The sequence below is a fragment of the Poecile atricapillus genome, chromosome 2 (assembly GCF_030490865.1).
Source record: "Poecile atricapillus isolate bPoeAtr1 chromosome 2, bPoeAtr1.hap1, whole genome shotgun sequence".
Lineage (NCBI taxonomy): Eukaryota > Metazoa > Chordata > Aves > Passeriformes > Paridae > Poecile > Poecile atricapillus.
The window spans coordinates 82,072,659-82,086,750 of NC_081250.1; the positions used below are offsets into that span (position 1 = coordinate 82,072,659).

At 34.6% G+C, this 14,092-nt stretch overlaps 1 protein-coding gene across 6 annotated transcripts in view; it reads right to left on the bottom strand.

The window, feature by feature from the left end:
- Positions 1-2,217: 2,217 nt before the first annotated feature.
- The window catches only part of MTRR (5-methyltetrahydrofolate-homocysteine methyltransferase reductase), a 40,599-nt gene continuing 28,724 nt past the window's right edge, over positions 2,218-14,092 (bottom strand). For 4 of the 6 annotated variants that reach the window (XM_058831661.1, XM_058831658.1, XM_058831657.1 and 1 more), the window contains 9 exons: positions 12,788-12,941; positions 11,943-12,031; positions 10,091-10,271; positions 8,723-8,765; positions 8,100-8,283; positions 6,001-6,119; positions 4,448-4,540; positions 4,181-4,360; positions 2,218-3,236 (listed from right to left, as the gene is read on the bottom strand). In XM_058831661.1, the coding sequence (XP_058687644.1) occupies positions 3,092-3,236; positions 4,181-4,360; positions 4,448-4,540; positions 6,001-6,119; positions 8,100-8,283; positions 8,723-8,765; positions 10,091-10,271; positions 11,943-12,031; positions 12,788-12,941 (1,188 nt within the window). In that variant the 3' untranslated portion in view covers positions 2,218-3,091. Of the gene's footprint in view, positions 3,237-4,180; positions 4,361-4,447; positions 4,541-6,000; positions 6,120-8,099; positions 8,284-8,722; positions 8,766-10,090; positions 10,272-11,942; positions 12,032-12,787; positions 12,942-14,092 lie in introns of those variants that run through there. The other 2 variants (XM_058831659.1, XM_058831662.1) reach the window with 2 other exon arrangements.

Here is a 14,092-nt window from a genome sequence, read left to right on the forward strand (position 1 = left end):
AACCTCTCTCCAACCCCTCACCCCTGTGCCAGTTCAATCCCTAAGGTGACATTCATTAAGTTCAACCCTTAAAATGGACACACAAGTGATGTTCTGTGATTCTGCAATTTCTTTCATCTGGCCTTGTAATTTTTCAAAATAAACTTCTCAAGATGCTTAGTATTTTTAGAAACAGCTAAAAAAGCCTATTCATTCTATTTCTCCCAATATTCTGTATTTCCTGAAAATTTAGGAGAGAAGGGGGAAAGAAAAAGAAAGGGAAAAAAGGTGCAAGAAACATGCTAACTCTGTTTCCAGGTGCTTCATTTAGAAGCAGCAAACTGGAAAAATTTGTCATGACTTTAATAATTGGTAAATTAACCATCATTTTAAAGCTGTAGTTTTATAAGTTTTATAAGAGAAAATCCAACATTGACCCTGTTTCATAAATTCAGAATAGCATTAAAAAACTACTGAGAAAACAGGCCATAAGGAATGCTCTGGGACAGCAGCTTTAGCACAACCACCAGTCCTTGTTAGCAGCATAAAAACTGCAAACCTCCTAAATGTAACAGTCTGTAACAATCTTCACTATTTCTTTTAAATAACAAAGGTATTCTGTTACAAATCCTGTAATTTTGATGAAAAGCAGATACATGGTATTTCTCTAATAGAAGAAAATTAATGGAAGCTAATAAAAAAAAATACCCTGCTTAAGTTTAGAAAATTTAGTAAAACCCACCCTGTATGCTCTTCTAAAAGAACCACCCAGTCATAAACCAGCATTATCTAACTCCAGAGAAACACAGTTCAATTAAGAAAAACATAGCTTTTACTGCAAGCCTTTTCCATCTCCACGCTTCCTGTATCTCAGAAGTCCTCATTGTTCAATGTCACTGAAAGAAATACTTCCTCCTCAGATAACACACAGTGGTATTTGCTGGGGTTATTTAACTTTGGGCTTTGCACCATGCAGTTATAAATTTAATAATAACCTGCAACCATTTTTTGTGGTTCTAAGATCATAATAAAGCTCACATGCTTAACTAAGGATTTACCAGTAAATCATCCAAATGTTTTAATTTTGTATAGGATTGATAAAGGAGAGGAGAAATGCATGGATACCAGCTATATATCGACCCTGTCAAATGCAATATATACAACACACATAATCAGAAAAGGATACTCAGCTGTCAGTATCCCAAACGGAAACATGCAGTGACCTGCAGTATTACCAAAATGGTCACCGCAACTCCTGGATTGTGGGATATAAGTGACATGAAAATGAATACCTGTAAGTGATACAGGGAAAGCTTAAGCTAGCAGTCAGAAAATCATTGGTTTTCCTGTAATCTCCAAGCACTTTTGAGTGGAACAGAAAAACCCAGCTGAGAATGCACATGGTGTAAGAAGTGCTTTTTCCAAACAAGCCCCAGCCAACGGAAGGTAGGTAGTTAAAGATTTATCTTTACTATTCCAATACTAGTAGATTTTTCCTTCATTGATAGTTTTCAAAAATATGTAAAGCTGACTTACTGATGCAAATTATTGACATCTGCACTGTGTTCATAATTTCCACTAAAGTTTAAAATTGGAGTACTTTTGAAAAAGAAGCACTTCTGCTCTCCTTTATGTGCTAAAGATTAAAAAATGCAGTTTGCAATTGCTGTAAGCTACCTCTCTCTATGGAGCTTTTTCTGTAGAGATTACTTGACTGAGATTGATATAACCACTCTACTGAAGAACTCCTGAACAAAATTTTAGTTAATCTCTTCCAAAGTTACTTAAATAATAATTTCAAAGGTTATATCATAACCTTACTTCCTGGCACTTCACTGGAATGTTTCTTCTTTAAACACATTATTTTATTCTAACTGATAATCTTAATTTTTCAATTTTTTGAAAATTTACCTACCAGTTAAGTAACAATCACTAGAAAGCAACAAAAGCAGCAGTAAGTGATGTGGTTCTGATTATGTGTAAGTCAAAACAAAACAACAATTCCCCCCAGGAAATAAATAATGATTTGTCTAAAAATATTCACTCATATTTTGTGTTTATCTTTAAAGCTCTAATCAAGACATGGAATCCAGGAAACAACATGGATGTTTAGAAGTTAGAAAAACCACAGGGAGGAAGACAGGGTTCTGAAGAGAAGCATGAATGACTTTCTTTTACTTTTCCATCTATTTTTATCCAAATGTCCCTTGTTAGAAAGACAACCAGACACTTCAATAATTTGCTTTCAGCCACTTTATTTTGCAGTAGGCGGCCATATGTAAGGGCAACTAATTTCTAAACACCATATTTTCTGTGTCTTCAATTTAAGAAGATTAATTAAGTAATCTGACAAAATATATACCGAGCAATATTGTTCCATCAATCAAATTCAACACAGCTGGTGAGTTTGCTCATAAATTAAATCACAAACATACCAGAGATGGAAATGAAAACATTTTCAAAATAATTATGAAGATCTAATAAGCATTAGAATGGTGTGTTGCAAATTTTGAGACATGATATAATGATGTGATGAAAAAGCTTATTATTTAAAGAAAACTTTGGAGTTGAAATTTTTCACCAACCTTTCTGTGCAACATCCTGGACATTCATTCTTTTTGGCAGTTATTGTCACTGTGCAAGAAGAAAAAATATAAGCAGTCTCAGGAAGTATTTAGGAAGTGTTCACATAAATCTTGGTAAGTCAGTAATGTATTTCATGATGTACTGATCAGTGCGTAACATAATTACTCTGTAGCTTCTTTATGTATATATTATAGGAAAAAATACATGATGTAATGTCAATATACCATTATGCTTGTAAAAGTGCGTAAGTTTTTAGTTTATACAGCAACCCAATCTTAAGGGGAGAAAATCAAGGCACTGAGACAGTCCATTATGAAACATCTCCAAAAAACCAAAAACCATACACTTCAAAGGCCAGCCTGGCTTGTTGTCATTTCAAAGGTTTCATGTTCCTGTTGGAAAGGTCAATAGAGAAAGTTAACCTTTGTGCGACTACTGACAGAACTTTTGGTGGTAACTTTTAATCAAGAACATATGTGTAAAAGGAAGTATTTTGTACTACAATGATACAGAAAAAGCTAAGCATTTAGCTCCAAACATCTTGCAAATATCGTTTTGCTTCTCGAAGCATGGCAAGTATTTTCATTGCTTCCAATGTGTCAGCTTCCATTTCCATGCTTAAAATGTCTACTATGGCTTCACTTACACCATCAGCCATGTGCTTCTTATCTCTGAAAAATAAAAGATAGAGGAACAAAAGCGCAATAGTGTATTTTTCCACTTATGAATAGCTTCAGAGGCAGGACAATATAGGAAAGAATCATTAAAAGATCCCAAACAAAAATACAGCTTTTATGTTGTACAGCATGATTCTCAGAGTTTTCCAGTAGCTGAGCATGGACATTAACTAGGGTTTCTCTCAATCAAACTACATTGTTTTCAGCATGCTGTAATTCATAACTAATGTTGAGCTCTCAGAGAATAATTGGTTTCTTTAAAAGAAAGAACTGGACTCACTGAATGAGTTTGGATTCCTATATCACTACACGGTTTCAATATTAAAGAAAAAAACAACAAAAATTGCTACCAAACTCCTCACTTATTAATAATGCTATTTTTAATATAAATAGCTGACATTTATAAATGCCAGAGAAGACATTAACATTGGGCCTTATATTCAAACAGTTTGTCCATTTATCAATAAACTTTCTAAAAATCTTGATCCTCCAGGTAAGTTAGCATCCACAAACAAACCCTCCCACTGTAAAATGTATTACTATGACACAGCTTTAGCACTCTGGAGCACCCAAACCTGAAACACAGCAAAAGACTGCTATTGTCTCACAAATAAGCAGTTTCTCATCACATCTATTCATATATTTCATTTTCTAAAGAGAAATCTATTGGCTTGAAACCTCCTATAATTTAATCGAATGCTGAAAAAAAAAAAGGAAAATAAATAATAAGCAACTAAAACAATCAGTGGAACTGTGTGGTTACAAGCTGTATTTCAAGATTATACTGGAAAACAGTGGACACAGGGATGACAGTCTAGCTCTCCAGGAAGGCTCTTTCAGCATCATAATGGTCCTTTTTTTCAGCCAACTCTAAGTCTTTCTAAAACCTCAAATTTCTCCTACTCTCTTTCTGAACCATCCATTTCCACTCTACTCACCCACATATATAGAAGTAACCTCTCTCTTTCAGCAGGACGCTGGCAACTTCCTTAGCACACAGCCTAAGGACATCTTGCACATATTTAGGTGGGGTCACTTCCGCAGTTGAAGAGTCTCTTGAGAAACAAACCTTAAGATGAGTTAAAGTACCGTTTTCAAGAAAACATTGGAGTTCATCTCTGAAAGGTAATAAAAACCTGTTAGCAATGGCTCAGAGATGAACATTGCCTGATGAATACAAAATGGATGCTAAATAGTGAACTTGCTTGAACAAATAGTCTCGATCCTGATGCCGACAGCCAAAAAACAGCCATGTTTCTCCAAATACCCAGTCTGTATGTTGTTCTCTGAGCTTTTGCCTAGAGACAAAAAAAAATCCAATCCTGTTTTATCAAATGCAGAATCTGAAATATCTATAACCCAATTTTCATTAAAATAGTATTTTAAAAAAAACCTCTGGATTGGCAGAAATGTTAAAGAATTTAGGTAAATCAAAGTCAAACCCCCGTTTGATTTTCTTGACTATTCAGTTCAAGATCAATAATTTTCAAATTTTTTTTTTTTTGGCCACAGTTTCATATTGAAACAGTCAATACTGACACATCCAAACGCCTCACAAAATAATCCTGACTGCTGAATAAAGAGATCACTACCTTTTATCCTTCAATGGAACCTATGTAAAACCACCTAGGAAAACTCAGCAGTTTTAGGAAGGCTTTCCATTTAGCTGTAGATACCTGCTAGATTTTATGAATAACAATTTATTACCTACCACATCATCAGAAAAAAATATTTCATTTTCTTGAAATAATGCTGGAAGTATTATTTTAAAGGAGTTTTACCTGCTATTTTCTAGTTACATTGTGAGAGAGAGATTTCACTTATACTTTAAAATAAAATGCAAAATACTTTTGAGAGGTAAAGGAATATTTGGGAATCAAAATTAAGAAATACACAATGATTTGGTTAAAGCAAAGCATGAAGTTAGAAATATCATATCAAAATTTCACTTTTGTCTCAAATAAAATGTTTTAAAATTTGTTATAGGACCCAAGAAACTCCATTACCTTGATAGAACTAATGAGTTACACTGGAATATGTGTTGGTTACCCTTAAAACTTAGAACCATTCTCACCCAAATCCTTCACTCCTCCTGTTCTTCTTTTCCTCAGAATGATCAAGTTTTTACATATTCTTGGTGATGTGCTGTCACTTTTTGAACAAACATCTCTTTGCCTTGCAAAATTACACTGCTGGAGTTGGAGAGGGAAAATAAAAAATCCACCTTTCCTCACACACAAACTCCCGAACACCAAGACTACTGCTGAGCTGAAGGTTCTGGTGCCAAGCTCCTTATCTTAAAACACCAAAATGTAAACCACATAGAAATAACAGAATATGGGAGAAAACTTGACATTCATCATACCTGTTAATATAGATACCACTTCTCAAGGAATTGGATTTTGAATAACACAGTTAAGCCAATCAACACTTTATAAAATCTATCATCCTCTTACAGAACTTCCACCAGCAACACATAAAGAATTTATTTTCTTATTACTATTTCTGCAATTCACCCAATTCCTCATATATCTACTATGAAGAGTAAATACAATCAGATGAAAATGTAAGTTTTACTACTTTGAAAAACAAATAAGTACACAAGCAATGCTTGTTTAAAATGATTAAGACTGCTTATAATCAGCACACCACCATTACAAAAAGGACAAAAAAATCCCTAGATTTATACTCAAACCCTCAGGCTGTATTTCTCCTCAACATAAAAAGGCTGCTCTTCAGGTAACAACTTGGTACATACCTATGTTGTAGGAAACCAATAAATGGTGAAATTCCTGTTCCTGGACCAACCATAATGAATGGCACAGATGGGTCTGCAGGTAAGTGGAAAGCATTGTTTGGGCGAGGAAAAATACAGATCTAAAATTAAATTAGATAAAATATAACTGAAGGGTATTCTTACTCAATAAAAACACCATGACATTTTTAGAACATTAAGGATATTTACAGAGTGTATGCACCCACATACCCTTCCAAATCTTGAGCTTCAGAGTTCATCTTTAATGCCATGGACATTTAGAATAAAATCCCACAGAATTCTCTGGAGGGAAAAAACCCCAACAAAATCACACTATATTTACAAACTGATTAATCCATCTGGAAGAAAACCAGGATAAACCACACAGGCATGAGTTTATGAATATGAAAACTGATTGCACCACAAATTTGGGGAATAATGTTACCGAATCCATGGAAAGTTTGGTGCTGGCATTCCAAGGGAAGTAAAACTAGCTTATTGCTATTAAAGGCAACTCAACAATTTTTTGAATTGTGGGAGGTCAGGATTTGTTTATAATGAATTTAAGCCTATTGGTAAAGAGCCTGCTTTCTCAATTCTCATAAAAGTTTTACATAATTTCCAAAAGTGCGTATGGGTTAGGGGAGGCACATAACAGCTCAGAGATCTTGGAAAATGTTTTATATAATCTCAGTAATTCTAATTTTCATATCTGTGTCAGAAAAGAAGTCAAATTTTCATAGGAGCTCCATACCTATCCTTTAAGACACAGCCAATATAATCTATATTTCATGATGATAAAAAAATAGAATAATTCTTGCTGGTGGGGAACAATACTTATATATATCCACTTCACACCACACTTGAGTTAGAAGAATGTTTACCATATTAATGATTCCAAACTGATCCTTCCTTCAAAACAGACTGCAAATGGTAAACAAATTTATACTGTAAAGTGTATTCAATTAATCAAATATATTTTTGCATAAGACCACGCTCATCTATTTTGTATTGTTATTCCATATATTTCTGCAATCTATGTGCATTGCTGCACATTTTTTTATCCCAAATTCTAGCTTGTACAGTAGACAGAAATAGTTTAAAACTTTATCTAGACTCATTTTGTGATAATATTTTTTATTTCTTTTTAGCCATTTCTTTTTCTTGTTTTATCTTTCATTAATTCTAAATCAATTATATTTTAAATAAATAGTAGATGTGAACACTGGAATAAGATATATGATGCACATATTAATCTTTGCATTGAAAAAATAAGGATAACTTTTACGGTGGTTTTTCCCCACTTTGTCTGACTGACACCCTGGATTATTGGGACAGTTTTCTTTCAGCTGAATTCTATTCCTGTTTCCATTTTTCATAATCAAATATAGATTAGGCTGCCAGTAGTTCTTTTTGAGAAAAGATATGTGTATCACACATATAAATTTTATAGTAGAATTACAATTTTTTAATAATTAGCTTAGACCTAGTGACTTTGAGATCAATTGATTACACAGAATCTCTGCCAAAAAATGAAATAAGGGGAAAAAAACTAAAAAGTACCTTCTCCCAGTAATATCAACTGTGCTTGATCTGCAATCACTGATACACATCAGAAAAAACACAGATGAGTGTCCCCTATATCATATTCAATAACTTGGTCTTTGCAAACTCTTGAAGACCTGACAAGAAGTGTGAGTTTTATAGTTTCTCCCCTATAACTTGCCACTGTTTCTTGGAAATGAACAAGTGTTTCTCTCTTACGATGCAAACAGTCATAACCATTTAATTACACAGTGATAGTTCAGTCCACAAAAACATCTTCAAGATACACTTAGGAGTACAGAGGGGTGGAAAACAACTCTGGTCTTTCAGCAATGAGAAATTTCATAATTTAGGTATGCATAGATAAGAAAAATTTAACTTTAGTGTTTAGGAATGAAGTTCTGGACATGTTACACAGAAACAGTGTAGAACTGCAAAATTAAGGTGTATACTGCCAAAACACCTGCACTACATCACAGCAGTGAATGAAGAAAGCCACGGTTATTTCATACATGCATAAATTTAACAGTTAATGACTTTAGATCTAATATTCATACCTTTTCAGTTGAAGAGCTTTCTCCTGTATCCAGAGAGTTTTTACTGGGGTGCAGTAGAGGTGCAACTAACTCAGCAAGCCACCCTGTACATACTCCTTTCCGTGAGACTGGTCTAGAGGGACCAGCAGGGAACTCCACAACATTAAATACAAAGCACAGCCTTCCTGGCTGATACAAGTTTGAACTGCAAAGACAAAAATATTAAAAAAATAACCCAAAATCTGAAAGAAAGTTGTACAGTCTTGCAGTGGGTCCGTTTGCAGCCCAAACCATTTCAATTGAATCAAGACTCTTAACGTTCTGCTAACTGCATAATATTTCTATTTAGTTAGAAATTGTCTTAAGGCTGGACTCAGAGGACAGTGTCTACAGAAGACAATTCAAATTCCTGCCTAATTCATGTGTGTGTGTAAGCTTGCTTTTGAGAGCTTTACCAAAGCCTTGCCACACACTCAAAACAATATTCTTTGAAACAGTCAAACAGTTTGTTTTTTGCAGTAGGGTCACAACCATGTTTTCTCCTTCACTCCTCTTTCTTCCTCACCTTATGACATACACAAACACATATGAGAAAAACGCCATACCTAAATAACTAAGAAGATAAAATTTTAATATTTCATTACCTTGACACTGAGTAGGATCTGGCTTGTAATTTAGGAAGATATTCTGAAGAACAGGGAAAAAAATGTATCACTTATTTGATTCAACCCAATGAAGATACCGTATAATGAGTGTTTACACTACAACAGATTACAAGATATTTTAATTTAATCATAATTTTGTTCTAGTACTATTCAGTGTTTGTGGTTCAGAAACAAGCAATTAAGACCTGAACTCTATTTTGAATGGGTTTTAGACTTTGTGGAATGTCAATTAGAGATCCTATACAATGAGACAATAACAGTTAATTTATGGGGTCCTTTGTCAAACAAAAGTAACTGTAAGGTGTACAGAAAAGATGCCAGTAGTTGGCAGATGAGGTGAAGCTTGAAATTTAATTTTCCCCATCTTTCCTCTATGAGCTCAATGGCTCTCACAATGGAGATACTTGACTGAAAGTTTCTTATATATAATGTCCTACAAGCAGATGTGCCAGCTCAGTTTCAATCCACTGATTACCTATGCGAAGTTGTGAAAACTCAGATGAAAAAACAAGACACAGGAGTTCACAGGGCATGTTTTGAACAAACAAACCCATATATATATATCACACACACACACATTTATATTTATATATGTATATGTATGTACATAAGCTGAACTACCCTTTTTGCCAATACATGCACACCCTGACATATTTTAAAGGTGGTCTCCTATATAAGGTAGTTGCTAGGCAGAGTTAAGACAAGGTAGAGCAGTGAAATCACTAAAATAAGACACTAAACCCATTCAGTAATTTTGAGTAAGGGTGGACAAGAACACAGAAAGCAATTTCTATGATTCATATTATGAAACATATTAAGAAATTCTGGATTTTAATTTGAAAAATAACTGCCAGCAATTTCAGATGTACTTGACATGGTTAGAGTTTTAGTCTCATCCTTTCAGTATTTTATATCAGGAACCCAGTGAGTGTGTTAGACATAACATAAATACAAATATACTGGGAAAACCACTCTGTTTTAACGGGTAAAAGTGCAAGAAAAGACCATGTAGGCAGAGGAATTTGGAGTTGTAAAAATATGTCTTTTTTTAATTGTAAGCAATTAATAAAGACCCTAATCCTGGAAGCACCTTATGCTTACTTTTTTTGTACAGGAGTAATCCAGAGTCAAAGCATTGGTATGAACCTAAATGTTTGCAGAAAGAAAGCTAAAGACTACAAACTGTAGAACAGAGCTTTGTTCCCCAACAAGAGTTCCAGCTTGATCACTATGGAAATGATAATATTCCTAAAGCAGTTAACTAACTCCCTTTTATTGGGAAATTGAACATTTAGTCTAATGCATTTTCAGAAACCAAATCTAATTAATTCTAAATCAGTCCTTTACCAATTAACAGGCTAAGTGAAGGCTTGCAGCTTGGAAAAGCATGAAGTAAATCCAGGAGGCAAACATTACAATCTCTAATAAAGCTATTGTAATCAGAGGCTCCTTGTCTGCTGCAAAGCTCTTGAAGCCTCCGTTTTTCTCCCGCATCACTGGTACACTCTACAAGAGCTCGCAAAAATGCCTGTAGGGAAGAAAGGAAAGAGCTGAAGGGTAAAAAAACTTGTCCATATGGTAAAATGGTCACAAAACTGGGAAAAATTTGGGATGCCTGGGGACAGGAATTAGGTTAATGGATAATACACTTTCTTTCTTTTTTTTTTTTGATAGTTCTTCTAATGTCTGCAATGAGCTACCACATCAGAAAACCCTACCTTAGCCTGAGCAAGGAAGAGAGAAAAAAACAGACACAAGCCATTCCCCCCAAAATTCCAGGTTTTTGAAAGGTGTTCTTATTGTCCCATTTACATTATAGTTAGGCAGCTCCATAACACAATTCAAGACAAAATACCATTTGCTAAGTCACAGAAGCCAGGAAAGAAATAACAAAAATCTTAGAAGAGGTATGAGTATAAATAATGTATGGTATTAAATGAGTCTTGTTAATGTTGTTGTGGTGTTTTATTCTATATTTTATGCCTACATACTGGTAGTATTTAACTTTTCTTATAGGAAAGCTAAACTGAACATTGTAACATAAAGTGAAGATCAGATGTAAATAGCTACAAGTTTTTTTCAAAAAAGGAAGATGGAAATAGACACAGTGCATAAAGAAAAAATGATAGAAAATAGCAAATACAATCAGATGACACATTCTACATAAAGGAATACTTGGAAAATAATGTGTGCTCAACTGTTGAGCTTCCAGACAATATTTTGGAGTATGGAGTAACATAAAGCACCTTTTAGGCTGAAGACTCAATACAACAGACAGGTTATAAAAACTGGCTTCTCTGATATTCCCCAGCCAGTATTCTCTGCTTACTCTTATTGCTAAGACAAATTTTCAAAACCATTAAATGAGGTTTTGAAAAGGTTGAAAGAACAGGAAGATTCTCTTCTGTGGCAAAACCCTCTAAATTGAGTAAAAAGGTCCACCCAAAAACTGATTTCCCTCAGAGACCCAGCCACACAATTGTTTAGCTTCATCTTTCATATCAAGTTATTTTTTAAATATGTTTTGACAATACCAGAAATACAGATGCATTTTCAGTTAGAAGCTTTGTATTTTTACATGCAAAAATGAAAAGAAAATACATGTTGTGAGAACAAATACTATAAAAGCAAAAAAATTTTCTTTGAATTCTGCTAGATTACTGAAATATTAAAGAAAAGCTTTAAATGTCACACAATATTGAGAATCATAAGAGGCCCACAAGGATCATCGACTCCAGCTCTAAAATTAATGGTCCACACAGGGTTACTAGCACCATGCTCTGACTGACTGAGATAATATAAAGGACACTGTGGCACATTTACATACAACATGTGTCTTTTTTAGCAACACAACTTGAAAAATTTGGCTCCCTCTGATTAAAAAGACTGTTTACTTTAAAATTACTATGGAGCTGGGTTCTGTCAGCCTTCCCAGTTATCTGGCACCAAGTTATCTAATACTTTTCTACTTATTTCCAGATCTGTCATGAATCAAGATACCACAGAGCAGGAATGTCTGCCAGATAAACTAGCAGAAGTGACATTTCTCAGAGTAAAATACAAACAGTAGCATACAAACTGACAATCCTTATTCACCAAGACATAACATAACTACACACAAAGCAAGGACAGATCTGTAAGAGATCTTGTAGCATAGAATTACTAATTTCTCTTAAGAAGAAAAAAAACACATGAACACCTTTTTGGGAATTGCTCTTATTTCCAGACACCAGGTTAGAATGAATTTGAGAGTGCTTCTTCCAGGGATGTGTTGTGGACAAGATGCTCCTAGTTCAGTGGGAGAAAAAAATCAAAAAGTAAAATGTGCATCTATTGATACACAAAAGCGGCATCACATATCTCACACTTAAGAGACAACTTGTGCAGCCCTCAAAGATGCAGGGAATCTCACAGTGAGAACAAATTTAGCTCTAAACCAGAACAACAAAGAGCCCTACACCATCCTGTGGAAATAAAGGCACAACTCAGCAGCACTATTACGATACCAAGTGCAATGCAAGAATGGAGTAATTCATACGGTCCAGCAGACAGTACACAGGCACTTGGAACCTGCATCTACTCTTTCTGAAGCATGGCATCATAAGACTTAGCAGAAGCCATCCATAGACCTACAGGTCCATTAAAAGGCACCTTGCAACAACACTAAGGCTTGTCCTTGAGGAGTGCAGCCCTTTTAGGATGTAAAACAGATTGACACTCAGTGTTGTACAAGGAGATTTACTTTCAAGTGGGGGATTGTAAGGTTCTGTGATTAAAGCCTTATCTATATAAACATGAAGGAACACAGTAAGAATGAGATGGATGAATGCAAATGCCAGGCTGCAATTCCCAGTCAACAGCTCATCTACTCATCGACATTGCTATGCATCCTCTTTTTTAACACATAGCTGTGACTTCCAACACGCCTGCATGGAAAGATAACTGTGTTGCCATACTGAAGGTACAAATGTTCAAAACTACGCACACCAGCTCCTACCAACACAGAAAGGAGCATTGGTCCATGACCAGTGCATCATACCATACCTTTCTTTTTAGTGCCCTGCTTGACTTTTACACAAACAAAGTCATCTCCTTTTTCAGTAAGTCCTAAAATGTGAAGAAGCTCTTCCACTTCACAGACATTGTTGGGACATATTACACAGAAGGCATCTCCAGGTTGGTATCCAAAGGCTGTATCCTGTTATAAAACATTAAACATTTCTATTAAATCTTACTACAAACCAAGACATTCCCATTCCTGACAACAACCTTCCTACTATTGTGCTCAAATTAAGTCAAATATTCTTTTACTCCGTAGATAACACTTTGCTGTTTTGATCACATCAGAAATGTGATCTCATATCTCACATTGAGATGTGATCTCATCCTCATATGAGGAAGGAACTCATGTTTTCCTTCCAGGATTAACCTTACTAACTAATTAGAAAAAGTCTTTCCTTATCTTAAATATTTGGAACTCTTTAATGAGAACTGCTGAGCAACTCAAACAGAAGGAAAAGAAATATGTATTAAGAGGTTGTGCTATATAATCAGCCCAGATTATTAATTACTGATGTTCTACATTTTGGGGTTTGAGAAAAGCAGAGAAATTAAGTCCTCATAATTAATGCAACTTTTTATGAGATACATCATCCCTAAAAGAAAATTTTCTGATTAAACTATTTGATGAATTGTGATGGATATGACCAGAATTGCTTTTATTTTTTGGAGGAAAAAAAAAATAGTGAGACAAGAGCACACTGAAAATTCAAATCTTAAGACCTAGATTCCATCTAGCTGCCTCAGATTTTTGAGTGCAACTGCTGAAACTATTTTGTACAACTGAAGTTTCTGTCTGTTAAAGGAACATGCAGAGTTATATTTGCATCATTATGTTTCCCTTATGCATGACGTGAGTGACCTGCATACACAGCCTGACAAGAACGTTAGGTGAAAAAGGCAAGAAAATGCTTACATTTTCAATGGGTGATGATGACAAAATGCATAGATACATACAAATACATGCAAAAAAACATGTTGCTCAAAGAATCAGTTGCTCGAAACTTAATAGATTCTGTTTATAACTGAGATTTAAAGAAGTCTCATGTATATTGAGGCAGATTAGGCTAAGAGAGTCCAAAAGAAGGTACTGCCAAAAATCACAACATCCTAAGAGTAATCTATCAATTTGAGAAATTGCTGAAGAGCAACATCCTTTCTAAGATTTGTTTAAAAGTAATATCGAGCACTCTTTTCCTGTCTTTCATCTTCAAACCAATATACAAAATATGATCTTCACTGAATAAACTAAACTAGTTTTTAAACTAAGGTTAACCAAGGTTGACAGTT